The sequence below is a fragment of the Anoplopoma fimbria genome, chromosome 14 (genome assembly GCF_027596085.1).
Source record: "Anoplopoma fimbria isolate UVic2021 breed Golden Eagle Sablefish chromosome 14, Afim_UVic_2022, whole genome shotgun sequence".
NCBI classification, from domain to species: Eukaryota; Metazoa; Chordata; class Actinopteri; order Perciformes; family Anoplopomatidae; genus Anoplopoma; species Anoplopoma fimbria.
In genome coordinates this window covers 6,080,044-6,107,791 of record NC_072462.1, presented here as the reverse complement: position 1 = coordinate 6,107,791, position 27,748 = coordinate 6,080,044, and the positions used below count along the sequence as shown (strand labels likewise).

General features: G+C 39.6%; 2 protein-coding genes and 1 long non-coding RNA gene across 5 annotated transcripts; 2 read left to right on the top strand and 1 right to left on the bottom strand.

Moving 5' to 3' along the window:
• Positions 1-742: 742 nt before the first annotated feature.
• On the top strand, positions 743-13,017 carry usp20 (ubiquitin specific peptidase 20). Of its 3 annotated transcripts, XM_054611997.1 has the most exons (25): positions 743-1,558; positions 1,677-1,913; positions 2,183-2,236; positions 2,666-2,728; positions 2,817-2,957; positions 3,097-3,199; positions 3,537-3,606; positions 3,727-3,840; positions 3,973-4,072; positions 5,258-5,789; positions 5,888-6,037; positions 6,458-6,570; positions 6,965-7,137; positions 8,690-8,784; positions 8,903-8,936; positions 9,055-9,100; positions 9,203-9,383; positions 9,539-9,665; positions 9,767-9,936; positions 10,459-10,540; positions 11,347-11,455; positions 11,549-11,651; positions 11,749-11,817; positions 11,902-12,074; positions 12,430-13,017. In XM_054611997.1, exons 2-24 carry the CDS (start codon positions 1,836-1,838, stop codon positions 12,057-12,059), a joined length of 2,865 nt encoding a protein of 954 aa, XP_054467972.1. In that variant the 5' UTR covers positions 743-1,558; positions 1,677-1,835; the 3' UTR covers positions 12,060-12,074; positions 12,430-13,017. The 3 variants fall into 3 exon arrangements, with proteins under 3 accessions (XP_054467972.1, XP_054467974.1, XP_054467973.1); XM_054611999.1 differs by having other exon boundaries at positions 743-1,913; positions 3,973-4,051; XM_054611998.1 differs by having other exon boundaries at positions 743-1,913; positions 5,258-5,771; positions 12,430-13,016.
• Positions 11,972-17,759, bottom strand: LOC129102060 (uncharacterized). The gene is made up of 3 exons (XR_008531706.1): positions 17,578-17,759; positions 13,966-14,018; positions 11,972-12,053 (listed from the first exon to the last, which is right to left on the bottom strand). It is a non-coding gene; the product is annotated as an uncharacterized LOC129102060 (long non-coding RNA).
• A 5,393-nt stretch (positions 17,760-23,152) lies between these two features.
• Positions 23,153-26,482, top strand: ptges (prostaglandin E synthase). The gene is made up of 4 exons (XM_054613070.1): positions 23,153-23,241; positions 23,992-24,191; positions 24,290-24,372; positions 25,432-26,482. Exons 2-4 carry the CDS (start codon positions 24,075-24,077, stop codon positions 25,679-25,681), a joined length of 450 nt encoding a protein of 149 aa, XP_054469045.1. The 5' UTR covers positions 23,153-23,241; positions 23,992-24,074; the 3' UTR covers positions 25,682-26,482.
• Positions 26,483-27,748: the final 1,266 nt, after the last annotated feature.

The following is a 27,748-nucleotide window of genomic DNA, read 5'->3' as shown; positions in this document are numbered from 1 at the left end:
ACAAAGATTTACAGACAGACAGAATTTGTATTGTCATTATTATAACAGTGTATGATATATTGTAACTCAATAGATTCATATTGTAGCAGTGTATGATATAGTGAGTAATAGTGACACACCTTCTCATTCAATGTTTTTTCTTTATCAAACAAGAGACACTTATCAAAAAATTCTTAAGTAGTATAAATAAGCAAATGAGCAATTTAAAAAACTCATTCTTTAATCAATAAAGAATTAACCACAGTAACTGAAATATTATATTTACAGACATTTGAAACTATTATATTTCATTGTATTGCAGACAGTGTATTTGTGATAGCAGAATTGACCATTCAACAAAAAGAGTTGTATATAGTGCACAGTTTATGATTTATTCTTAGTAACTCAGTAATGAAGTACAGGGAAGTACCAGTCAAAAGTTTGGAAACATCTTCTCATTCACATGTAGTTACTTTGATCACCTCATGTCTGTTAGATAAAAATACAGTTTTATCATAAAATAAGATAAGAGATAAGATAATCCTTTATTAGTCCCGCAGCGGGGAAATTTACAGGATTACAGCAGCATAGATATAGTGCAAACAAGGTGCATAGTGGAAAAAACAAACAAGTATTTTAAATAAGTAAGTAAGTAAGAAAAATAAAAAATCCACAATAACAAAAAAAAAATCTTAGAAATACAGACAGAATAATTATAGTCATGTGCTAGTTGGGATCATTTAAAATATCTAACTAGGGTCAGTATACCTTGAAATTGACATTATTTTTAAATTGACAGTAAATAAAAAAAGGCTCCACTGGAGTGAACGGAGATTACGTGACTCTCATTAAACGGCTCTGGTTTTGACTGCTGGGCTTTCAGTGTAACAACAATAACGTCCGGCCTTCAAAAACATTCGTTCCCCCACTTGTTAGTCCCTAAATATCGCTCTATCCTTTAAGCACTGCTACTCTAAAATTCATTTTCAACTTCTAGTATAATCAAACAGCCGATAAATAGATTATAAAAGCACTTTAAACAACATTAAACCGACCCATTATGGGACATTTTAACCGCTATGTGCTACGCTCGACTGTTCTTCCCACGGTGGAATCGGGGAGGGTGGGACCAATTTAAGCGACGCACACTATGACGTCACTTCCGTAAACAGGGATCTTTACCATCAAATGTTCTACTAGTTAAATTACACGCAGCGGTTTCATGATAAAGACAATAAAACAGTTTTTTTTGTTTGTTTTTTTTGTTTTGGCGTATCTATTTAGGGTTTCTTTGTCAGCTTTGACGTGCAAGCGTTGCCTCCTCCTCCTCCTCCTCCTCCTCCTCCAGCCCTGCGTCGTGCCGTGCCGGGCCGTGCATGTGACGGGGGTTGGGAGGGGAGTTGTTTTGGGGATGGTGGGCTCCGGGTATCGCGTCTCTCGGCTCGGCTCCTGGACATCCTGCTCGCATACTGTCGCCTTCCATGCATGAGAATGAAACAAAGAACATCTCGTCTTGGCAGCTGCTTATAAGTCGGATTCATAGCAGGTGTTGTCATCGCTGCAGCCCCCCCTCCCCTTGGTAAACATAAGGGCCTTTCAGGTGTCAGATTCTGTGGGTATATGTGGGTTTCTTTTTTTTTTTTAATTTTTATTGTGAAAAGATGATCTGAAACACATCTAACTTATGTGTCCATTAGACAGGGTGCGTGGGGTTTCCATAGGTGCAGATGGTGTTTGTGTGTTGACATGATAACAGCTTGGCATCTGCATCAGTTTTGTCACACTGCCATGTCAAATTAGCAGACGTCCCCTAACCCCCACCCCCACCCCCACCACCCAGAAGACAGTGAGTAGCTATGGCCGAACAGGAGCTCTGTCCTCATCTGGATTCCATAGGAGAGGTGACCAAGGAGGACCTCCTCCAGAAATCCAAGGTGGGTTTTCATTCATTTACTGGAGATGTCAAAGATCCACCATTCCAGGTCATTTGGCTGTTTGTGCCATGGTCAACACAGGTCCCCTTAAGGTTGTTGTAGCAGCCTTTTACCACTGTATTAATACCCACATGAGCTGGAATATGCTGTCTAAATTGGGTATCCACAGTTAAAAAGCACCCATGCTTGCATCAGCTCTCGCGGTCTTGGAGTGAACCAACGTGTTTTTGCATTTTGTTCTGATTCTTTCTATTCAATTCATGCTGCAGGGGACTTGCCAGTCTTGTGGAGCAGGGGGCCCGAACCTGTGGGCCTGTCTGCAGGTAATGTCCTTTAAAATCCTTTACATTTTTTTCTTTGTATTTTTAAGTGTATTTGCTGGTTTAGCTCCTGCACCCTGTCACATAAATTATGAATACTGCAAGCGCACCTACCTCTGCATTTTCAGATAAGAAGGCCAGGTGAATGCTTAATAATTAATGATGATGTGGGGCATCATTGTAAATTTCCCCGCTGCGGGACTAATAAAGGATTATCTTAATTTACAAGTATTATTATAAATGCAGTAGCAGTCAAACTCATGAAGGCAAGCAAGTACAGAATATTGCAGTTGCAGATTTGATATGCATGAAATTAATTTAAAGATTCAGCCGATTCAAATAGATAGAAAGGTGGCTACTTTGATGTAATGTCTTTGCAAGATAGAAGAGAGGTTTCAGAAGCTCGTCTAATACAGTATCTCTTCTCTGTAGAGTGACTGCCCATATGTTGGTTGCGGCGAGTCCTTCTCTGACCACAGCACGCTGCATGCGCAGGTAAAACCAGTCTCTCACACAAAACATACCTGTCCCTTTATCTCTTTGGTGTAAGGTTATGTGAGAAAAGTGTGTGTGTTCCCTTTAGGCTAAGAAGCACAACCTGACTGTGAACCTGACGACGTTCAGGATCTGGTGTTATGTGTGTGAGCGGGAGGTGTTTCTGGAGCACCGGCCTGCTCTGCTGCCTGTACCGGCTGCTCCCCACCACTGTAAAGCCACGGAGCAGGTACGACTTTTTCCACCCAAATCGGTTATCTGATTTAAATGAAGACTAAAAAAAGAACTACAAGTGCTATTTTAAATGAACACAACCGGTTCCCTTAACTCACCTTCTTATTTATAGTATCCATTAATCTTTTTCCTAGGAAGCAGCTCCTCAGCCAGTAGGTCACCCACTAAAAGCAGTACCAATTGCTGTGGCAGAAGAAGACGGTTCAGAGTCAGAAGAGGATGAGCTTAAACCCAGAGGTACAACAAGTCTGCTGACAACATTTCCTCTCCTGAACAACAGAACACATGGATTTCTCAAATTTGTTGTGGTTAAGTTATTAATCAGACAAAGATGGCTTTAAGAATCATGCTATTAGATCATAGCTGCCATATTTAATAGATTTAACTGCCTTGAGTCCTAAGAATAGTTAATTGCCCTGTTTAATTTGAATCCAGACTAGCATTGAAAATTAACCCTTGGTGGTGACCTCTCTGTTCTTTTCTAAAAACACACATCTAAATTGCTTAGTTTTACGCCTTTGCCTTCTCTTGGAGTTCAAAATGACAGTATGACTCTTGTTTCTCTTGTTTATAGGCTTGACAGGAATGAAAAATATTGGAAACTCCTGCTACATGAATGCGGCTCTTCAAGCGCTGTCCAACTGGTGAGGTCACTTCCAGTCATTACATCTGGCCCATTACCGAGGATGTGTGTTTGTTCATTCATTTTCCATTAGTTAAACAGTTTGTGTTGATGTCATTTTTTCCTTCTCTTTCCTCACCAGTCCTCCTCTCACTCAGTTCTTCCTGGACTGCAGCGGGTTGGTCCGCACTGATAAGAAGCCTGCTCTCTGTAAGAGCTACCAGAAACTCATCTCAGAACTATGGCATAAAAAACGGTAATTAAACACGTAAAAAGTGACCTAAAATGACTGCAGACAAGTTGCAGAATGCAGCAATACGAGACTATTATGTACTAATGGTTCATTTGCAGTATTTTAAACTAACTCTCATGGCGGCTACCCTCCCAGGCCCAGCTATGTCGTGCCTACCAGTCTGTCTCATGGCATCAAACTAGTAAACCCCATGTTCCGTGGTTACGCTCAGCAGGTAGGGGCAAGCACCCAGCAGGTAACTACACCTGGCATCACTCAACAGCTTCACACGGTGTTGTTCTTTGTTTGTAAACCCCCTGTGACACCTTCTGCACACATGCCCTAAAAATGACTTGTATTTTTGGTTTAAACAGTTACTTTTGTTATCAATTACCAAAAGCTTGGAAAGATGTGAGTTTACTTGTACTAGTTTTTTTTTGTGGGATTCAGTATTTTTCTTACATCCTTAGGACCAGACAAAGTCACAGATTCTGTTATATCTCTCTTTGTAGAAAACAGTGGAGAGTTAACTGTAGGAGAGTATAGATAACAAAAAAATTGTGGTAATAATGAAATTAGAGATTTTATAATTGCATAAACTACAATGTGTGCATATGTTAGTCCAGCCAAACCTCTTAGAGAGCTTTAATAGTGTATTTCTTTAGCAGTTTTACATTTTGGGAAATTTGTTTTTAATTTAATGCACAGAAGCAGTTGGCTTAGCTTATCATGAAGACCGGAAGCAGAAGAAACTGCTAGCAACAACCTACAATTGTCTATACTTGAGGTTTTGTACAAGTTAAACATGCAAGATATAAGGTGTTAATTAGTGTGCTTTAGATGTGATAGAAGGTGAACACTGTTACCTTTGGACAGAGCCAGGCTAGCTGATTAGCCCCGTTTTCAGTCTTTATGCTAGACTAAGATAACTGTCTCCTGGCTAAAAAACTTTAAACTACAACCAGAAACATTAAAAAAAGGCATGTGTGACCTTGTCTGACTCTGTAGAAGAAAGAAAAAATGATTTTTCTTCTTGAATTACACATAAACAACTCAAATCAAAACCATGTCTGATTCTTTGTCAGACGCTGAATCATCTATGAAATCCAGTTAAAAATATGTTTTGTTGTTTGATTCAGGCTTAGTGCATGTTTGATTGTGTGAAGTGTCTAATTTTGTTGGAGGGGTATTGCCATCGAAAAGTATCTGAAAGCCTCTGAAATAATAATAAGTTTTGCCTGTCTGTAATGGGTATGATAAGGTTCTTCTTGTACCACTTCTTACCAATATACAAAATGCTTTCTTGTTGCACACATGGCATACATCATTACTCACACACTTCTCTTCAATTTCTCTGCAAAGCTCCTGTTTTCTCTGTGTATGTAGCAGCACTCATGCATCCTGTCTTTGGGTAAATGCATTGTGCTTTTCATCGCTGCAGGACACCCAGGAGTTCCTTCGCTGTCTGATGGACCAGCTACACGAAGAGCTGAAGGAGCCTCTGACGGAATGCAGCATGAGCAGGGAGGGCAGTGACGTTGAGGACATAAGAGACGGAGACCGCTCGCCGTCTGAGGATGAATTCCTGTCCTGCGACTCGGGCTCCAGCAGTGACCGTGGGGAGGGAGGAGGGGCGGGTGACACCGAGCTGCTCCTGCAGGATGTGTGTGACGGGGTTAGGTCACCGGCAGGAGGGATTGTGGGCATCAGCGCCGGCGGGGTGATCTCAGAGAAGGAGAGGTTGAAAGAGAGGAGGGTGTCCGGCTCGCCACTCCATGGAGGCTCGCAAGAGATGGATGAGGATGCTGATGTAGATACGGCAGCTGAGGAGGGGGCTCCTGAGAGGGGAGAGGAAGAGGAGTTAACGCCAGCCACAAACCCTGAGGTCCAAAGCCTAGAGAACAACCAGTTATCTGATACTGGGCAAGGGCAAGACCACAGCAGGAACACCTCAGGTAGGCCAGCAGGATTAAGTAAGTGGATTCTTCAATTTAACACTCAATTTAACAGCGACTCATTTGCCTCTAAACTATCAATACTGCACATCCAACATGCTTTTTTTCTTTTCTAGAGCCAGACAATGAAGCTTCAATGACCCAGCCCCAGTCCACTCCCTGCAGTCCTGTGCGAACCCTTCAGGAGCTGCATCCTAAACTGTCCTCCAGTCCACCTCGCTCCAGCCCCCTCCGCTCTGCAGGGCCCGTGTACGCCTTCAAAAAAGGTAAGGAAACATCCCAGAGTTTAAATAGTCAATCTGCTCATTTCGAGGCGCTTCTTCATTTCTACTGACTCCTGGGGAATTCCAGTTATTAAACCCTCTGTCTCGGATATGTGCATGTGCACCAAAAAGTCATACGAGAGTGGTTAACATCACGTTAGGAGCCATGAGAGACCTTTTAAAGCCTCATGAATTAAAAAGGCAAGACGCCCAATGCAAGATGCCTTTTGATTTTTATGTGAATTTGATGAATCTAATGAGTGTTTGTAATGTTTAAAAATATTGCAGTTCTTCAGGTTGCTTTTTTAAGATGGCAGGTCTATTTTTGGTGTTGATGATGCAGACGGTGGTAGTCAAGTCAAACAACATCAACAATATTTAGTTGCTCCTCTAATATACTTCTCTCTGCGATGAATCTTTCAGCCCAGCTGCAGCTCAGTGCCAGGAAGAAGAAACAGTCTCACTATCGCAGCGTGATCTCGGACATCTTCGATGGCTCCATCCTCAGTCTGGTCCAGTGTTTGACCTGTGACAGGGTGAGCTGTGCTTCATTTATACACCAGGGGGAGCTACATGTTCAGTCAGAAGGAAAAAAAAGTGTAATTACATGTGTAATTGAGTCATATATTTTGTGATTAGAATGGGGAAAAAATGCAAATGTACAAAATCTTAATTGAACAATTCACATTTTAAACTTTTATTAGCTCAGATTAATTGGTTTGTCTGTTATTTGTATAATTCACAAATGCTTTTTCTGAAAACATCGATGTTAAATGATTTTTTTTAAAGCTAAAATCACTCATCCACCATACTCTTTTTTTGTTTTTGTTTAGAAAAGCATATTTTTGCATTATATAAAACATATATAAAGATCTACTCTTATCGATGGAGGCATGCTGTGTAAACCGGGTCTCTCTGAATACGTGACAGGTCTCTACTACAGTGGAAACCTTCCAAGACTTGTCCCTCCCTATTCCTGGTAAAGAGGACTTGGCCAAGCTCCACTCATCAATACATCAGAACCTTCCAGTCAAGACGGGATTGAGTCCCGACACCTATGGCTCACAGGGGTGGATCTCCTTCATCATGGACTCCATACGCCGGTAAGTGGACCACGTATGACTTTCAGAGGAAAAGGAAAAGTCAGCGTGATTGACGTTTTTGGTTAAATGTGTCTGGAGATTACAGGTTATGACTTATTGAGTCAGTTCTTTACAGAGAAAGAAGGCAAGTGGAATCATGAGTTGTTTTCTTTTGAAAATCGTCAAGTGAGCGTGACGATTTAAAAAAAAAAACAAATCCACATCTCTGAAAATCTAAATCAAACACCATGACGCTTCCAAATAGAGTGTTTTCTCCAATGAAGTCTCTTCCCATTAAATCCCACCCTATGTGGTTGTGGTAAACACAGAAACTGTAAACAAATAATTAGGCTCTACACTCCTACTTCACCACACACGCTGCCACAGATGAAGCAGGTGAGGGCATGTAGGTATCAAGGGGGCTTTTGCTAGATCTCTCATGGCAATGCTTGTGTCCTTGTTTTGTCTGCTGCACATCTTTACTACATGCTAGCATGTTGCTAGTCACAAGAAGTAGAGAGATACCACAGCTGATTCCCTTCAATGATATATCATTTTATTTTAAATCTACAGTGACAATCAGCCCTTCCGTTATGTTGGGCGTTTGTTTCCAGTTACCAGCACCATGAACTAATGAAGGCCCTCTGGTTAGAGTTTTGCCCTCACAAAATGTAACAAAAAAAAGTTCTAGGCAATACAGGCAAAAGTTGTGTTACGTTTCAGGCCTCAAACCTGAAAAAATATGGTGTGTGTGTGTGGTTCAAGCTTTGGGAGGGTCTTGAGGACTTCTGGCAGTGAGTCCAGGACTGATGTGTGGGAGGAGATTATGTGGACTGAGGAAGGCTCTCAAATGTCTGATCCAGTGCTCCAGGACGAGATTCCAGTGCTGAGCCACAAGATGAGCCTACAGGAGTGATGTTGTATTTTCAAAGACTATAGAGGTGTTTTTTTTAGCAGTGTAGTAGAAAGTGTGGTTATTGTCTATGTCAGCAAAACAGTGTGTTTCCTGAGATTTTTAGTTCACCGATATCCACAGATAGAGGGTTTCATGCTAATTCTGTTGACGTAAAAGTAGAAATATCTTCCGTTGCCAAGGGCATCTGCACATACCTGGACTTTGTTACCTGTAGACATCATCTTACATATCGGATCAGAGATGCAGAGACGGGCTCTGGCATGCTATTTGCTCATCTTCCAGCAGTTCCCGGATTTCAAAAGCACCATCATAACAGTGCTTGTGGCGTCGTTTGGTGACTCTGGTGCTCTCTGATGCAATTTAGATGAGAGTACCCTGGAGGTGAGCTGTGATGTCAAGTGCATGTTCCAATTTATCAATGACTATCATGCTCATCCTGCTGCTTCTGTGTAAGACAACGCAGTGCCCTTCCAATTTACTGCCATCAAAGCTTTCAGGAGCTGATATCGCTCTAGGCAGCATTTTTTGTGCTTGTTTAAAGTTGCTGACCCACATAAAAGGTCATTTTTGTCAGTACGACCTCTGTAAGGGAACAGACTAAAAGAGGCTCTGTGTTACTGGAATGATTATGTCTCTTTGTGCTACGCCTCTGAACAGGTTCGTAGTCTCATGTATCCCCAATTGGTTCTGGGGGCCCATGGTGACGCTGGAGGACTGCCTAGCGGCCTTCTTTGCTGCAGATGAACTCAAAGGTAAACAGTGCTACACGGTGCTATTCTATAATTCTCTAGCTTTTAAAATTGTGAAGTGTAGATGAGGAAAAAGGTTCTCAAAATTTACATTTGGATTCATTTTTTTTTTTTTCAACAGGGGACAACATGTACAGCTGTGAGCGATGTAAAAAGTGAGTATAGTAAATCCAGGTGGAAACATGAATTAGAACAGTTCAAACTAAAACACATCAATATAAGGACATTTTTCATTTAGACTTTTTTTTACACAGTATTTTTTTTTTTCTACAGGTTGAGAAATGGTGTCAAATATTGCAAAGTACTTAGACTTCCAGAGGTACACAATCTTTTTTTTTAAAAATCTGATCTCCTTGCTGCAGATAACAAGTTTAGTCTTGCTTGCGGGTTGGCTTCATAAAGTGTTTATTTGCTTGTGTAGATTCTGTGCATTCACCTGAAGCGTTTCCGGCATGAGGTCATGTATTCGTTCAAGATCAACAGTCACGTGTCCTTCCCGTTGGAGGGCCTCGACATGCGGCCGTTCCTGGCCAAAGATAGTCCATCCCAAGTCACCACTTACGATCTGCTGTCAGTCATATGTCACCACGGCACTGCAGGAAGTACGAGATAACTTCATATGGGCATTTGAAATGTTACTTAAACATGATTAAAACATTTCAGAGTATCACCAAAGGTTGACATGTTCCATCTAATCTACTTTATGCAGGGTAATCATTGCTTTTTAACTCATTTTTTCTCTTTTCTGGTGCTGCAGGCGGGCACTACATAGCTTACTGTCAGAATGTGATCAATGGCCAGTGGTATGAGTTTGATGACCAGTACGTCACGGAAGTCCATGAGACGGTGGTGCAGAATGCAGAGGCCTATGTGTTGTTCTATAGGTATGCATTTGAAGGCCCTGTGATGTCTCGCGTTTATACCAAATCTATTTATCCAAAATGTTAACGACTGTACTTTTTTTCCTGGACTCTTCCTGGTGCAGGAAAAGTAGCGAGGAGTCGGTGAGAGAGAGGCAGAAGGTTGTGGCTCTGGCCAATATGAAGGAGCCCAGCCTGCTGCAGTTCTACATCTCCAGAGAATGGCTGAACAAGTTCAACACGTTTGCCGAACCCGGACCAATCAGCAACCACACATTTCTTTGTCAGCACGGAGGTGTGTTGTAAAATCTTGATGAGCGATATAATGTAAAAAAACGATGTAAAAAACCCTTCCATAAAAGGGCATCAAACAAGCTTACGATTATTGAGATTTGAATTGAGATTATGTTGATGTGCATTATGGGGAATATAGGAACCAGTGTTTTTTATTTCTTTTGCCATTTTATTCAGCCTATAAATGATGGAAGACAGATTTGTGAGGAGGTTTTCTGGCCTCTCGAGACATTTGAGCTCCTAAAACTACTTTTTTTTTGTTCTTGTTAAACTTGATGTTCTTGTAGATTTTTATGATAGTTGGCTAGTTTACTTCTCTCAAGTGGAAAACAAAATGTCTTTAATGCTTTTGTGAGTTACAGGCCATTATTGTCCAAGCAAACCGCAGGGATGAGGGTAGGGATTTTGTTTAGGAAGAGAGAAATGTACCATAGTTGTTGGGATTCTTACTGGTCTCCAGTACAGGCCTGAAACAGTTATAGATTTAGTCCTTTTACTGCAGTACTTTTGTATCTGTGTACAGGGATCCCACCTAATAAATACCACTACATAGATGACCTGGTTGTGATTGTTCCCCAGAACGTGTGGGAGTACCTTTACAACAGGTAAATATGCAACATGTGACTGTTTCATCAATATTAACATTTTATCTGGATCAAATGTGAAATCAAGTCACTCATAGTGACAAACCTTCAGAAAACTATCACAATGAAGTTCCCCTCAGCTCTACAATGTTGTAGCCTGTTTTAGCTCATTGTTTTGGTTTTACTATTTTGTTCATGTAGAAAATGCTCTAGAATCTAGATTATCTGCAACGCCAAACACCATACAAATGAAGTTAGCCACTAGCTGGAGCACCTAACAGCTGAAGAGACAAATATTTCCCCTCAGGAGTTGGTGGAGACCAAAATAGAGCTAAAAGGAGAGTGAATATTGGTCTTACATTTATCAGTTGACCAGAAACTCAAAGTGGATGCTAATATTGCTCTGTGTCTTCAGAATGTGTTAAGAGGCAACTGTTTGCTTGAAGTTTGCCATGTGCCCCAAGTGGCCAAAAATACAGTTTTAAATAAACAAAAAAGTAAATTTGAAACTATCAAATCTTTTTTTTTTTTTTTTTTCAACCTACATGGTGTCAACGCTGCCAAAAAATGGCAGATTGAAAGTTAAAAAGTAGGGTTAGGGTTTAATGAATTTGATAATGTATGATCACAGCTGAAGATGTCCCTCTACAATGACGTAATAAAAGATGTATCTAAATTGATCAGCATGATGGCAAGATTGTAAACAGGAAGGCCTTAGCTGAACGTTGATTGAATGATTTGGATGCATATGTTCGCATCATTTGTGTCAATCTGTCGCTATATCTTTCAAGTCTATTTCTACTAAATGTCGGCGTTTCTGTCCTTAGTTTTGGAGGCGGCCCAGCAGTGAACCACCTGTATATGTGCGCCATCTGCCAGGTGGAGATTGAAGCTCTGGCTAAGCGCAGGAAAACAGAAATAGACACCTTCATCAAGGTAAAAGCCCGTTTTCTGCAAGTGTTTACCTGTGCATAAATTCCTCTTTATGCTTTGTCTGATGTTGAATGAACAGGTTTCTCTTGTCTGCAGCTGAACAAAGAGTTTCAGGCCGAAGAGGCTCCAACAGTGATCCTGTGCATCAGCATGCAGTGGTTCAGAGAGTGGGAGGGTTTTGTGAAGGGCAAAGACAATGGTATGACCCTGCAGGAAGACAAACACAGTAGTCTATTAAACTTCTTCATCCTTCAGTCTTAAAAAAATATATATTTTTTTATGATTTGTTTTCTCAGAGCCACCTGGTCCCATCGACAACAGTAAAATCGGTGTTATGAAAGGAGGGCACATACAACTCAAACAGGGTAAACCTCAGCACTAGTAAAAGGTGGAAATGAGAAAAACAGGCGGTCAATAAATCATCTTTTTATGTGCGTTTCTCCCCTCAGGTGCAGACTACGGTCAGATCTCAGAGGAGACTTGGCAGTACTTGTTGGGTATTTATGGCGGAGGCCCTGAGATCGCAGTGAGACAGACCGTGGCACCGGCTGACCCGGACAGCCTTCATGGAGAAAGGAAGATCGAGGCAGAAACCAGAGCACTTTGAAGAAAAAAAAAAGAGGTTAGACTGTTTACTTATTGGGAAACACTGTAAATATATCATAATCCCTCACAAGAACTCACATTCCTGTACGTTGACTTGCATGCAATCGCGTGTTTGAATATACTTTTGTGTAATGTCTAGTTCTTTACTCAAAGCTGTGGTCCTGGAGCTGGTCCACCCACTTTTTCCTAACGTCAACCACATGAGATCATAAATTCCTTTTGGTCCGCAGAGTGTAAAATAGGTGCACATGTGGCCAAGAAGAATGGAGGCAGTACATACAGCGAATAAACAGCTGTAAATCCAATCCAGACTGTTTGAGCTGAGGGCCCATAAGCGCTCCATTTGTTCTCAACATGTTTTTCATTTTCAGGTCTTCTGACTCCACTTTCCACTCCTGCCCTCGCAGGAAGCCGAGGAATTTTGCACCTTGGTGAAGAAGCCTCGTCGTGAGCACTTTGTAAATGTAGCAACGCATTATTCCGAAGCCGTGTTGCAAGAGGGTGAACCGGTACTTAAATATCACGTAGTTTATTTATTGAATAACTCTGATCCTTAATGTTAAGGTGTAAAAAAAATAAAACGTTGTGTCACATCTCTGGAGCTGTTTTTGGTAGCTATGGTGTTTCAGTGGCTGCTGTAGACTAACTGTCAGATACTGCTAAACTCGCACACAGCTGCTGGTGTCGTGAGCCGGACTGCTGAGGAGGAGGATAGAGCTAAAGTGTGATGTTTGGTTCAAAGCTTTTCTTCTTCAGTGGAAGCTACAACCAAACTCTCTGTTGTTTGCCTGTTTACTTGTTACATAGCAACACGTTCGGACATAAAGTGAGAGATAGTGCATAAATCATAGAACTCTTGCACCTACAACCTTAAACACACAGTTTAACTGAGCCCTCAGGAATGGAAGTCTTTTTGTTCGGTTTAGCAGGTAAAATGGTCAGATTAAGGAACTTTAAAAGAAAATACCACAGCTGGTTTGTGTCAAACCACAAAACATGCATGTGTCCCAAAACACCATTATCAGGGTGTATATTGGAAAACTTCAAAGTGCATGTGACTTCTCCTTTATTTGGACCTGTATGGACATGTCACTGACAGGAAAGGGTGTCGAGTTTTTTGGCTCAAACGCACACCAGGTCTTTTCAGGGCTCAAAATGATCTATAAATAGGCATACAGGCGTTTACCTAGATATGTGGCTATCATTTCAAACAGAGTAGAGACATAGAAAGTTTCTGAAAGTTAATTAATTAGTAATATATGGCAAGAGTGCAGGAGTTAAAGGGGTGACTTTGGTATATTCAACCTGGACTCAGTTTTCACAGTTCTTTTGTGTCTAATTGACTTATAGGACGATCATTTCTGAAACCGGTCCACTATCTACTGAGAGCGCTGCAGACGGCAGCCGCTCACAAGCTGCAATGAAATCTGATCCTCTAAAAGTGCTTGTTTTTGCCACTGATTTGGCTGTGACTGTTATTAAAATTGTCTGATATCATGGAAAGAGTCTGAGTCAAGGAGAAGTCTTGCCCTAAAATCTTGCGAGTTGCTGGAAGACAAAAGGTAGAAACATGAGCGCCATCTGGGCAGAGTTTGTTGCGTTGGAGTACAGAAAGCATAGCTTGGTGTTATCTTAAAGAATTTCAGTGTTCTGGCTGAATGATAAAATGATTTCGACAGTGTGGATGAGGTCTTTGAAAGAGAGATTACGGCGATGTTACTCTATTCTGGAAAAAATTCAAAACTTGTCCTTATTTGTCACTTAGACTCAAAAAAATGGGAAAATAAGGTCAAGGTTGAAAAATACAAGAAGTACATATCTGGTTCAAAAATAATGTAACTGGCTTTCCTAATAGTAGCTTACACAATACATTTGTAATTGTTCTGAAGCAAAACAGGTTGAGTTACCTCATTTCAGTTCTTTAGAAGAGATGAATCCAAAAAGACTATTAATGCAGTACCTGTTTAAACAAAGAGAGGGCAGTATTTTCACCATGTATCATTTAGAAAGAAAAATATAATCGCAATATATCACAAATAATTAGCACAACATGCACAAATCCAGACAACGGTAAAGGTAATTTATGATTAATATTTCATTGATCAAGTGTATTTTCTTATATCAGCATTATATCTTAATTGTGTATGTTTTGTCATCACATAAATGAAGCTGCATCCTATGGTAGGGATGTCGCACAATGAGCTATTTGCTTGTAAAGAAAATATTTGTGCATCTGCAAATTGCACTTTTGTTGAAGATGCATTTTAAAATTGTATGTAAAGATATTCATCTTCTCTTATTTAGACAACATAGTTTGTTTACTCAAATGATATTCTGCTGTAAGTTATGAACAACTCCACACACATTAAGAAGTCAATCATAACAGTCCCTTGATGGCGAGAAAATTTGATTCAGATCTTGTGCTCTTGTCTTTTTTTTCTATGTTTGGATCAGGAATCAGACTGGTTTGCAAGAGTCTCTTGCAATTAAACAGAACCGCTCTAACAGCTCCAAATATTAAACTGAAAATTGAAATACTGAACTTGGAATTTGAAGCAGCCAATGTACAGTTGATCAGAACATTTTTTATCTGATAGTTTAATATCAATTATAACATATAGTTGTGTAGATTTTACCTTTACAGCATATATTATTCAATGAAGATTTAAGTGCAAGGGTAAAACCTTTGACAATAGGCAGTCACTCCAAGCTTAGCTAAATAAACCACTTCGTCCTCTATTTCATTTAAGATAAATCACATGCTTGCCTTTTTTTACTGTACAGTTCTGCATAGGCAATGTCTGCAACCACGTTATAAGCAATTAAAGCCCAGCATTGTGGGAAGAGAGAGCAACACATGGGAAACGCAAAACAACACAAATGTCATGTGTAACTGTGCGTTTCTGTTATATTCATAATAGATACCAATTGTGAAAGCCCAAACAAGAATAAGATTTAATACTATTCTTCTAAATTAAATTATTATTATTTATGTCAAAATTGCAATTTTACTTACCCATTAAGGTAGTAATTATACTTATTCACTTGGATCTAAACGGCCACAAGACGAATTAGAGTGACAGCATTTCAAAGCCTATATTTGAATGGAACATTTATTTTTTCAATGCCAAATGAATTAAAATAATAAGAAAACTGAGTTTAATCTTTAACTGCCATGCGGTAATCACACAGAAATTCAGTAGTTCTTACTTTCAGATTTTTCTTCTTTTTTATGCTTTTTTTGTAGCAGCATTCAGGCAATGATATCTGAATATAGTCAATCAAATTATAAGCTGGAATGTAAAAAATTTAGTAATTCATAATCTGCAATGCAGTCATCAAACCTTGGGAATACAGCAGATTTGGGTGATAATTCTCTGTAGCTTCATCACCATGAACTATTTCGCATTATCATTTGATACTATTGCTATAAATAAATAAAAAAAATAATAGCAGCTTAGCATAGGAATCATCACTATTTGTCATTAACCTAACCCAGCAAGCAGTGAACCTTCTTATAGTTTCCCTGCCCTCTCAGATGAAAAACATTGAATAAATGGAGATCCGTCCTGAATATCTTGTGACCAAAACCATAAAATAGTAAACATAAAGCAGCCTGCATTAATGCTATTCATTTCACTTAAAATGTTCCTGCTCTTACACAATGAACATCAGCTCTACCTGTACTTTATTCCGGACTATGACCAATAGTTGTCCATGTTACCCTGTTTTATTTGTTGATTTGTCCGAAGAGCAATTCACCAATTTCAATGAGAGGACACAGATTTGTCCATTTTCTTTTAAGAAAACAGTTTTATTGTGTTTTTTTTTCTTTTTACGCATGTCCAGTCTGTTTCTGCCAGAGAGGATATTGATTATGCAGGGATGTGTTTGTGTGCTATGTTTAGACTTTTTATGGGAGTAAGTGCAATGACAAAAAACCCCAGAAATCTTTGTGCAATCCTATCATCAAAGAGACTCTGGACAGACATCAAACAGAGCAGTGTGAACAGCTGACAGTAGACACTGAGGCAGTGCAGCTTATTATATTGCAGTGTCAAGAAACATTAAGTGGTAATTACTATATTATCCCCACCCATGAGTTTGTTTGCTTGTGTTACAGCATGTACTGTAGCTATGCGTGTGAGATTTCCATTTCACAAGACAACACACACAACATTACAAGCATTGCTGTGGTTGGACAGAGTTCATCAGTAATATCATGAAAGCCCGGTGGCAGCACAACGGGAATTCACGGACTCATGTGTTCCCCACATTTTACAGTGTGTGGCGGCTGTGGTCATGATAATGGTGATGCTTTGATAAAATGGGACTTCATTGGTTGAACTCAATTCAATGGGATGTCTTAATGTCTGTATAACTGATGTAATTACTATGGAGGTTAAATTATTAAAATTCCCTGGTCTTTGATTTGAAGTGTTTTTCATTTGCTGTGATATGAATATGAAAATAGCTTGCGGGGAAAATGGAAAAACAGGGACTATTGTTTTGGGATAAATGTTTAAAAGCCACACTGAGGATTGTTTTTTAAGGGGAACTCCATTTTATTTTTCACTTCTCAGCCTGTGAAAACCGATGAATATCGTCTTTTTGGGACACTCGAAGGAGCTTCATCAAGTCTGAGAAAATAACCCCGGGTGATGTCATAGTGATATCATCCGGTTTACCTTGGCTTAGAGACTCCACATTTATAACAGTAAGCTTGCAACCCCAGGGGCATGGGGTCTAGTTTGAGAAATAGTTTGGTATTTTGCGAACATATGCTTTCTTGCTGAGACTCAGATGATAGATACCACTCTCATATTTGTGTGTGAAATAGGAAGGCTGAAGCTAAAGACTGTAAAAAGGGGAAACAGCTAGCCTGGTTCTGTTCAAAAGGTACAAAGAGCCACCTATCAGCACCACTAAAGCTCACAATTTAACACTATCTAATCTTTTTTAAAACTTTGTCACTCATCGACACAGGTGTTTCCAACTGTATCCAGCCTTTATGCTAAGCTAACAGACGGCTGACTATAGCTGCATATTGAGCATGAAGGCAAGAGGTATTACTCTCTGCAATAAAGTGAACAAGGTAACTTCTCAAAATAAACTAACTTGATAAGAAGTGTGCATTTCCTTTAATAGGAAGGTCAATCTAACAGATACTGCATTTATTGCATAATTATATTCCTTTATTGATCCCCATGTAGGAAATTACAGCACATCTTGTCTGCTGCAAAGTGTGAATCCTCCAGCTTTATTGGACTCTTTGTGGCTACAATGCATTTTTGAAATAGATACATAACATAAATATGTCCAGATAAATCAGAATATGCATATTTAAATGTGTCACTGCTTCCCTTTACGCACTACCTTGGATTATGTCCATTTCGGTGTCCATCACTACTCATCTAGAGTAAAGCTTTGATAAGGATAAAGATGAGGTAAATATGTTTTATGTGTTGTCTTCTGAGAAAATATAGTTAGGTGTAAGAGACAGAGTTGGGAGGGTTTACCTGTTTTGATTTGAGAAAGAGGGGGGCAACTCTCAAGTGAGCAGCTGTGATGTCATCTCAAGTCCCATACGCATGCTGAGCTGTATCCAGCCCAGACCGAGGCAGACCGAGAGGAAATCACACCGGGCTGATGAGAGGATAGGATGCACATACAGAGAGCGTTCTTGAGGACAGGGGAGCCGACACGCTGCTCAGGTAAGAGATGGAAAAACAAAAACAAACTGGCTTAGAGGACACAAATGCAACTGCAGCGTCCGTCCACATCACATTCCCTAAAACATTGGCAATGTTTCCTGCGCTGCGTGTGACATTGAAGCTGGGACACTTACCAGTACAAGGGTAAGGGATGGATCTTTTGACATATCAGATATATTGATAAATAATTAAACATCCCATAGTAGTAGTTGTGAGAATCCAGGACAGCAGGGGAGGCTTTAGGAGGGTCGCCCCCTGGGATGGGATGGGATGGGTGTGGCGAGTAGCAGCAGACCACTTGCCCTTACCGTTCCTCATCATTAATGCCATTTGCACTCTTGCTAATGGCTCTCTGTGCAACATCCAGCTTTGCATGATGAAGGTCAGATGTTAGATATAGGAGGGGATGTTTATATCTGCATTCATTATGTGGAATAATTACCAATTATGCATTGACATATCTGAGCCAATGTGAAAGGGAAAATGAGCTGCATGGATTCCCTTCTAGCTCTGTAACAATTTTGAATATGTTGACTAATTGTAAAAAAATACATTACATAGACAGATGTTCATCACATGGAAGCATCAGTGTATGTTAGTGTTAGTAGCTGAAATAACTGCTTGTTGCTACAGCTGTAATAAGAAACTGGATTCTGCAAGGGTCATATATACATTATTAATATTCCAGATTATAAACACTTGAGTGATTCTCCTTATTTTACCTTGTAGTGTGCACTGGTTACCCCTCTCCAACTGTGCTCGCAGCACTACAGGATGTTTGCTACAAGTAATAAATCAGTGCTTGCGAGGACCAAAAGGATGCATTAAACCAATTCCAAATTCCTTACATTTTTTAAATATTTTTGCTAGTCTTTAACTCTCTTTATGGTCTTGCACTATCTTACTTGGCATGTTTGCACTGTATGATCTGGCACAAAGCTGTAAGTTGTTTCAAATTACAGCTTTTAGTTTTCTGTTGCAACCTGTTTAAACATTGTGCTCCTAGGATGCATGAGCAGCACAAAGGGTTGAACTTAAAACGCCACTCTTCAGCCTGGCTCTTGACTAAAATGTTCTAACGACATTTATATTTTCTTGTTCAAAGTTACTGTGAGGAACTTTTAACTGGTTATGAAACACTCTCAATTTCATACTGATGCCTCTCTATGACCTACATAGGTAAATGAGGCCATCAGCAAGCATATTGGCTATTTCTATAGGTATTCATAGTACTCGTTATCTTCTGTCAGATGCAGTTAAATTGGAGATTTTCTAAAGGGAATCTGGTATTTGGAAACACTACCACTTTTGTCCAGGGGGAGCACCAAAACAAACACATTATAAAAGTTCCTAGTAGCCTTAATAATTCATTTTATTGTATTTATGTTTCAAAATGTTTTACTCTTATTGCCTTATATCTATTTCATTCTTTGCGAATCTAGTCTATTTTTTATTTCTGGTGTGCACGCCGTTTACATTTGCAATGTCTAAATGTCATCAGCTTGGGACGTTTTGTCCTTTAACTTGTCTATACGTGTAACTTGTATATGTTACATTTTATTTAACAGCCATGCTGCATCGGGCTAAAGAGAGGACACAAGAAGCAATTCATTTGTCAAAGCTCCAGACCCTGTGGTGATCCTGCACCCTATAAAGCCAAAAATCAAAGTGCTGCAGTATCGTCAGAGGAGCGAGTCACCAGAAAAACATCCTGCAAGAAGCCTTGCTGGACAGACTGTAGCACACTGATTCTGCTCCTCACTCTGGAAACCTTCTCTCTGTGGTTTTTGCAAAAGCGACTCCTGTAAATATTTACATGCCGTGTCTGGCAGCTCTTAGAGACGGAGAACACCTTGAGATTATATGACTCTGTGACCTTTTAACTCACAGGAACCCTTGTCGGGCCCTGCAGGCAGGGCTGGATGTGATAGTTGTGGTTTCTTTGGCGATTGAAAACAGGAGAGCACTCGTTCTGTAGTTACACACATTGTTTTGCGGTACCTTTTTGCTGCGCCTCAAATTCCCTGCTTGTTTTTTTCTTTTTGTGTTGACTGATATGAAACAGTAATGATCTACACATATTGCGGTAGTTTTGCAAGAATATTATTTAGTATATTCTACATTGCAAATACGCAGAATTCTTTTAAATGTTGGTCAAAATATTAGATATCAGTATATGTAAATATACAATAAACTTTTTTTCACCTGGAAAATATATTAAAGATGTAGGCGAGTTAGTGAGGATGAGTATGCATAGTGACGTCTGTGTGTAGAGTAACTGTTTACACCTGTATAATCTGTCTCCTGACCTGTTTGTACACACACACACACACACACACACACACACACACACACACACACACACACACACACAAACAAAATGGGCTGTGCCATGTGTTCCCAGCTGGTTGACATGTGGACTGTGAGGGTGAGCAGGACCGGCTGCAGGGCCATGGAGCTCACCGCCTACCCACAGATGCTCCAGGGAGGCTACCACAGAGTGACCGGCCTCCACTACATGTCCTCCTTCTCTGATGCCGAGGACTGCTGTGATGACAGCAGCTCGGGCAGCTCTGTCACGTTGGACTGGCAGACACAGGGCACCGACGGCTGACACCCGGCCTAGATGTAAATAAACATGACGTAAAAACATCTGTGGTGTGGTGTATGTGTGAGTGGAGGTAAAGAGATAATGGATAGGAGAGATGTTTTTTTTTCTTTATTAGATTAACGTTCAGATCTTTCCCCTGAGCTTGCATATTGTATTTACACGATATCCTGTCATGCAGTGTAGGGGTTGCAACTAATCATTATTTTTATCATCAATTAATCTGCCAACTATTTTCTAGATTAATCGTTTGGTCTACAAAGTGTCATCACAGTTTGTCAAAGTCCAAGCTGATGTCAGTAAATGTATTGTTTTGTCAGTCCAAAGCCTAAATCTATTCAGTTTAATATGTTATAAAACAGAGAAAAGTGGGCAATCTCCATATCTGAGAGGCAGGAAACAGCATTTTTGAATGAATTACTCTAAATTAAATTACTTAAATAGTTGCTGATTATTTTTCTGAATATGGATTTATCAATAAATTGATTTATCGTTGCACCTCTAATCCAGTGGTAGAAGAAGAACTAAGATCCTTTACTAAAGTAAAAGTAGACAATATATATATATATATATATATATATATATATATATATATATATTTATGTATCATGTATGATTACATATTTATCAAAAATCTTAATCTACATACCAATTAGTAAGTATTGTTTTAAATGTGGAGTAAAAAGAACAACATTTCTCTCTGAAATATAAGTAGAGTAAAAGTAATAAGTATGATACTCAATTTAAGTACTAATACCTCAAAATTGTAATTAATTAAATGTACCTAGTTACGTTCCACCACTGCTGTCATCAATAAAACATTAAAATGAATGGGAGTTCTTATTAAATGATGACAGGTTAGGAAGTTGAGCAACCTAAGTAACGGATCAAAGAAAATTGGCCATGGACATTTTATTGTTTTGCAACCAACTGCTCAACCCATATTAAGATAAGATAAGATAATATAAGATAATCCTTTATTATGCCAGCAGTTTAGCATGAAATCATTTTCTCAGCATGACCACCACAATACGCATTAAAGACAACATGCTGGCTCCCAAAGTGAAATCGTCCGACTCTGAGTCAGATAATAATTACGCAATGAACCTCAACTGTGACGTTACTCTCTTCTACAGGAGAACCATGTGTAGTGGTGGAATGTACTTAATAATAGTATTTCCATGTTATGCCACTTTATACTTTTATAACTCTATAACATTTAAGCAGAAAATATAGCATTTTCTTTTTACACTACTCTTACTACACTTATTTGACAGCTATAGTTATTAGTATATTTTCAGATTTTACGCAGAAATCCATTGTTTTGTTATTTTAAGAAATAACTGCCCTACAGTAAACAAAGTATTAAAATTTGTTTAAAATAAAATTTCGAGTTTACTTTACTCAGTTTATCAATCTTAGGCTTCTTTATGCTTCTAGTTCACTATCACTAAGAGGCAAATATTGTACTTCTTACTTGACTAACTTTTTACCAAATTATGAAACCTATGAGTTTTTAAAATTCTATATTGCTAAGGATTTAGTTGCTAGAAAAATCCTGCAATAGCCAATACAAAGTTCAAATAAAATAACTTTCGTAAAGATTTAGGCTTCTTAGTTGGGACGACATGGAAGATACAACAATGATACAAACAACAACAGAATAAAATATCACTCCTCACATCATCTCCACATTAGCTGCAGCCTCAAACACACACATTAAAGCAAAAGAAGAGTTTGTTTCAGAAAGCAGGTTTAACAAGATCTGAGCCTAACCATGAAGTCTGACTTTACTAACCCTGAACTCTAAGTTTGAAGTCCCTGAACAGCTGATCACAGGCGATTCAGTCAACTTTGTTCACTCTGAGTACGATTCACAATGGCAAGAGGTAAATAAAAGGCAGGCCTTCATTTTAATCCACTGGATGTTAAGATATGTATGCATGCATATATTGACTGTGCTCATGCATCTTTAAAAAAAGGAGCCTGAGTCAGAGCGAGGGAAAAGTGTCAATAAGTTAACACAATAAAGTTATATTCGGTGCTGTCCATTAATTCATCATCTACCAGCCTTACATGTCCTTAACGGATGCTAAGGTGTTGGAATCACAGATTCTTACATTTTAAATAAATATGTTCAGCTTTAAACTTAAGGGGACAAAACACACGGGCCAACTGAAGTAAAAAATATATAGTTCAATAGACTGTAGACACAGGAGAAATGATTCTACGCTCACAATCTGATCTAGTAATGATTTGTTTGGTGATTTAAAGGTAAACATTTTAGACATATTTGGATCTTGGCTCCACAGCATTCAATGTTGTTTTTCAGCAACAAATGTAGTTAATTGCCCACGATCTACAGAGTCAGTTACCAAGGCAACTGACCTAGTTTAAGTTAGCCTACCTTCTTGAACTGAAAACCTAAATTTTCCCTCATCCCAGGATTAACAAATTCTGAGTTTTCACCAAACCTGCTTCCTGGATCAGGGCTCTGCACAGTTTGTACACACTTGTGTTTGTTGTTACAACAATGACCCACCTGTTTGAACGTCCTTCTGCGAGCCTTGGGCACCTCAAAGTCCTCCTCAATCTGCTCTAAGTTCAACTTCTCTGCTAGTTCATCTGAACATACTATAACCAGTTCCCACTCAGCCTCTCTGTCCCAATAGGACCAGTTCCCACTCAGCCTCTCTGTCCCAATAGGACTAGTTCCCACTCAGCCTCTCTGTCCCTAGGACTCTGTCTGTCCCAATAGGACTAGTTCCCACTCAGCCTCTCTGTCCCAATAGGACTAGTTCCCACTCAGCCTCTCTGTCCCAATAGGACCAGTCACAAACTGCAGAAACACCTCACTGAAGGTAAAAGTTTGAGGTTTCATCATAAGCGTTTTAGTAATCAGCATGTTGGATAGACTCAACGTGCGTCCGTTTGTGACGCGATGACGTGGGTGGGTTTGATTTGCGTCAATGAGCAGCTGGCTCCGGGTGGTGAATTCAATTTGTGACAAACTAATAAAAATATAGGCCTATGTAACTTTTTATTCTACCTAAGAAGTAGTTTCACAACATTGTCTAAAAAATAAAATGTCTGTAGACTAATTAGTTTCTTACACCACTTGAGTACTTCTAATTTTTTTCTTATTATAGACCTTCTCAACACCACTACATTTTAAGGGAAAAATCTACTTTTTACTCCACTGTATTTATTTGCCAGCTGTACTTATAAGTACATACTCTTAAAGTATACTTTAAGATTATAATTTCTGATTTAAAAATAAATAAATATTGGTAAGGAATAACGATCCAACAATATACAAATGAATAAAATGTAGCCTACTCCACCTCAACCAGCTACTACAACAATAAAATATATCCTACTTTGAAGTAAAATATCTGAATACTTCATCCATCACCGCCTGGGTGGTGGGTGCCAACTTTGGAGTGCCAAGAGATTTCCGTCTGGGGTTCACAGAATTGTGAATGAGGCATACCTATGTGTGTTCTGTTAAACCCGCTCATCATGGCTTGAACGAGTGGGTGGAGGCACCACAGACGGTTCAATAAAGGCCTCCTCCCTCGGGCTCACTCTCACTTTTTTTTTTTTACCAGCTTTACGCACGAACGCACCAATCTCAGAGCGCCTCTTCCATTCCAACACAGCTCGCCTTGGATAATTCATTTAAGCAAAAACCATGGCAGTCTTGATAAGAAATGAAGTTTTTTCCTGTTTTGTTTTCTACGGAGTGCTTCTGGTGATGAAGATGTACGTTATAGCGATAGTAACGGGACAAGTGAGGCTGCGCAAAAAGGTGAGTGACTATGAATTACAGAGAAGGGTCGAAGCAGAGAAACGGCATGAGTTCATCACTTTCACTGATGAAAACTTTTTTTTCTTTTACCCTGAAAGGCTTTTGCCAACCCCGAGGACGCGCTGAGACACGGAGGTTTACAGTATCACAGAGAGGACCCATATGTGGAAAGATGCCGGAGGTAAGATAGCTTGAAAAAGTTTGAAACTGTCACGACATGCTTTTATTTTGTAGAAGTAGACTAAGTATGTACTTTCAAAGTGAATAATACTGCTACTACAATCAGTTTTCATCATACTACAAAACCACATTTCTAAAGTAAGCTTTGAAATAAACATAGTGGAGTATCTGCATCTGAATTCCAGTGGGAAATAAGTTTTGTACAAGTGGCAGGAAATGAAAAAAAACCAACAACATCATGCAAAGCTCCTCAAATGTGTATGAATAGTATCTGAGTACAGTGCTTTCCACCATAGCATCATGAGAATGTTGCATTCAGTCACTAGGTATCTGATCATAAAGGTTAGTTTCGAATGTTACAGACTTCCATGTGCCAAATAATAAAAAATATTAACTGAAAATGTCAATTTTCCAATAAATATTTCTTAATAGGTTTTTTTTTTTTTCCATTTACATGGAAATGAGATCATGCGATTTCCTCCATTGGTTTTCAACAAGAGCTTGCAGCCTGTAGGAGATGTGCTCCATTGCTTTGTTTTAAGTTGTCAGGAAATGATCTGTGACAGCAGTGAGAACAGCACATTTTTCCTACTTGTAAAAACTCTCCACCTCTGTTTGTCCTGGCCCTTCCATGCATTTGTGACTGGGAAACAACTCCAGGCTCATTCTGATTCATTTCACCAAATCTTGGCTTGGTTATAAATTCATGTTTGTGAGTTGCTAGAACTTGATGTTTTCTGCTTTTGTATGTGCTGTTTTTGCAAGAACAGCTCAGGTTTCCTGGAAAAATATTATGAAAGGAGGGAAGCAGGAAAGTTGAGCCGCTGATAAGTAGTCTGATTTGGCTGCCAAAAAGAGAAAGTGATGGACGTCTGCTGCTGTGTGATTCATGTTTAATAAGTCATCCACAAAATGAATCAGATGAGCAAGGATTTTTCAACTTCCGGATTACAAATTCAGGAAAATTGCTACAATAATCCACTACATCATAGGAAGCTGAATTACAACATAACAGGATATTGAAAACATATGTGACTAAATCGCCTTTTTTCTCCTACAGAGCTCACATTAATGACATGGAGAACATCCTCCCCTTCCTCTTCCTGGGTGCTATCTACTCCATGACTGGACCTTCCGTGGCTGCGGCCCGCATTCACTTCATGGTGTTCTTCATGGCTCGTATGCTGCACACCATCGCCTACCTGTTCGCCCTACAAGCGCCAACCCGCTCTCTGGCCTACATCGTTGGACAGATACCTTGTGTCTCTATGGCTCTGCAGATCCTAATGGCAGTGGCAGCGTATGCCTAAATACCCCGAAAACAGAGACTGAACTAGAGGTGCTGCTCTGGCCGCAAAGATCGGTTACAATCTTTTATAGATAAAGCATGAGGAGGATACCGGAGAGGCCTCCTGTGAGGGAGAACATAAAAGACAAGAATGTCAGTGAAGGTGCAATATGAGGTGTGTGATTACACCACAGATGGGTTTTGTGAGATTTTATCAGTATTTTATTCTTATTTTATTTACAATGTTGAAATGTGAGAATGCCTTAAAAGTTGTTTGAAGTTGACATCCTGTACTGTACTATTTAAAATGAACATGAAGGTTGTTGCCCGCTTTTGTGTTTTTAACCAGGTTCTGTTGAAATGAACTGATGGAAAATAACTGACGAACAGCAAATAGACATTTAGTTCAAGCCACTTTGGATTATTTCCAGCTCTGCACTGTACGTTCATCCCTGCCCCCCCCCCTTTTGTGTTCACACAAAACACAGACCACCATTCATATGGTGTTGTATCCTCCATGGCTTCTTCTGTTTCTCGTTTGGATATTCCATCTGTTGTAATAACTTTTATTTGCGTGCTGTGTTTCGCAAAAGCGTAACGGACCCCGACATGACTGATAATACCACAATAATCACTCAATTTAAGGAAGAAGAAACAAATGCTCACTTCCTTTTAGCCTGGGAATAAATATCGCAACAACCTGCAGAGAACAAAAATGGTGAAAGAATTTGTATCTGTGAAAATGTACTTCAAGACTTTTTAAAGTATTGTGATAATAATTTATTATTCAATTTAATGTATACAGAGTGGTTTTTGAACCCTAAGATGCATTTTTGTAGTCAATAAAACAATTGATGCATGAAACCAAGTTTACTTTGAGCAGAGATGTTATCTCATTTTCATTTCGCCTGGTTGTGCAGAGACAGTAGAGTGTTCTCATGTTTAGGGAACCGGGCCCCACTTTGTGTTGGTGTATGTGTGTTCTTGTGTGAAAGTGAGATGATCCAAAAGTCCGCGGCAAAGCTCCAGCATTCCTCCGCACATTATGTAAGACCTTTGGCTCTGTGCTGTGTTCACTGTCGTATCCTGAGGGGCCGGGGGGCTGGGTAGCCATATAGACGTTCTGACAGTGTTCACACCGATAACAGCATATGTGGGCTTCATGTCAACCTGCTTTCATCACCTGTTCCATCATCATAAGTGAAATGTTTTTGTTTGTTGTCACATCATCCTTGCCTTGGTTATTTATCACACCTGTGTGTGACTTGTATTTGGCTCCAACCAATTTTTTCCCCCAGCCCTAAGATGATGTTTTTTTCCACTTATCCCATTTCCAGTGATGACTCAACTTGAAATTACAGATGTGGGATGTGTCGTGATTATGGAGTTTTTATTCCAAACAAAGGGAAAATATCAAACCCAGAGAACGTGGGAGGACTGGAAAAGCCCAATCCTTTGCTCCTAGTGAGTGAATAAGCATTAGCAATACATACGATCTGGGTGAAACATAAAGCTAATGACATGACAGGTACAAAGCGGTGTGGTTATATCCGGTATGCGTCGGCGGTGTTGTTGTCTCGACCTGCCTATAGCTTCAGGGGCAAAAGGAAATAAGTCCTCTTTCCTACACGCCTCACTTTCCCCTCTTTGCCGCTCTTCTTTTCAGCCGATGGGACTCCCTGGCTGAATGAGCTGTGAGGCCTGACTCACGCACATAAAAATCATTGTTGCTGAGTGACTAGAAAGTTATGGCTACATATAAATATTAAGTTCTCCTTTTTTCCCCCCCATGCCAGATCAGTATGTGATTCTGAAAAAAGCTTTGTTTTCTTGGCCTCTGGCTGTCTCTCCCTGTATAGAGATCAATTTATGCGGCACGAATGGTCTATTGTTTTATGGGTGTAGGCTACGATAAAGAGAGAGAGTGAGAGAGAGAGTGAGAGTGGGGTTAGTGGCAGCATTTACTCCAACAAGTAACAAACTAGGTTCAAATCTTTATTTTTTGGTGATTTATTTTATCTCCACCTTGTGGCCAGAATTCAGAACTCAGAATCTTTACTTTACAGTGGCTATTATTGTTATTTTTACG

Excerpts from the sequence above, each read along its gene's own strand:
- usp20 (XM_054611997.1), top strand. The coding sequence starts at position 1,836 with ATGGCCGAACAGGAGCTCTGTCCTCATCTGGATTCCATAGGAGAGGTG. Across the intron at positions 1,914-2,182 it reads ACCTCCTCCAGAAATCCAAG|GGGACTTGCCAGTCTTGTGG; the intron begins GTGGGTTTTCAT and ends TTCATGCTGCAG. Across the intron at positions 8,937-9,054 it reads AGCTGTGAGCGATGTAAAAA|GTTGAGAAATGGTGTCAAAT; the intron begins GTGAGTATAGTA and ends TTTTTTCTACAG.
- ptges (XM_054613070.1), top strand. The coding sequence starts at position 24,075 with ATGGCAGTCTTGATAAGAAATGAAGTTTTTTCCTGTTTTGTTTTCTAC. Across the intron at positions 24,192-24,289 it reads AAGTGAGGCTGCGCAAAAAG|GCTTTTGCCAACCCCGAGGA; the intron begins GTGAGTGACTAT and ends TTACCCTGAAAG. Across the intron at positions 24,373-25,431 it reads TATGTGGAAAGATGCCGGAG|AGCTCACATTAATGACATGG; the intron begins GTAAGATAGCTT and ends TTTCTCCTACAG.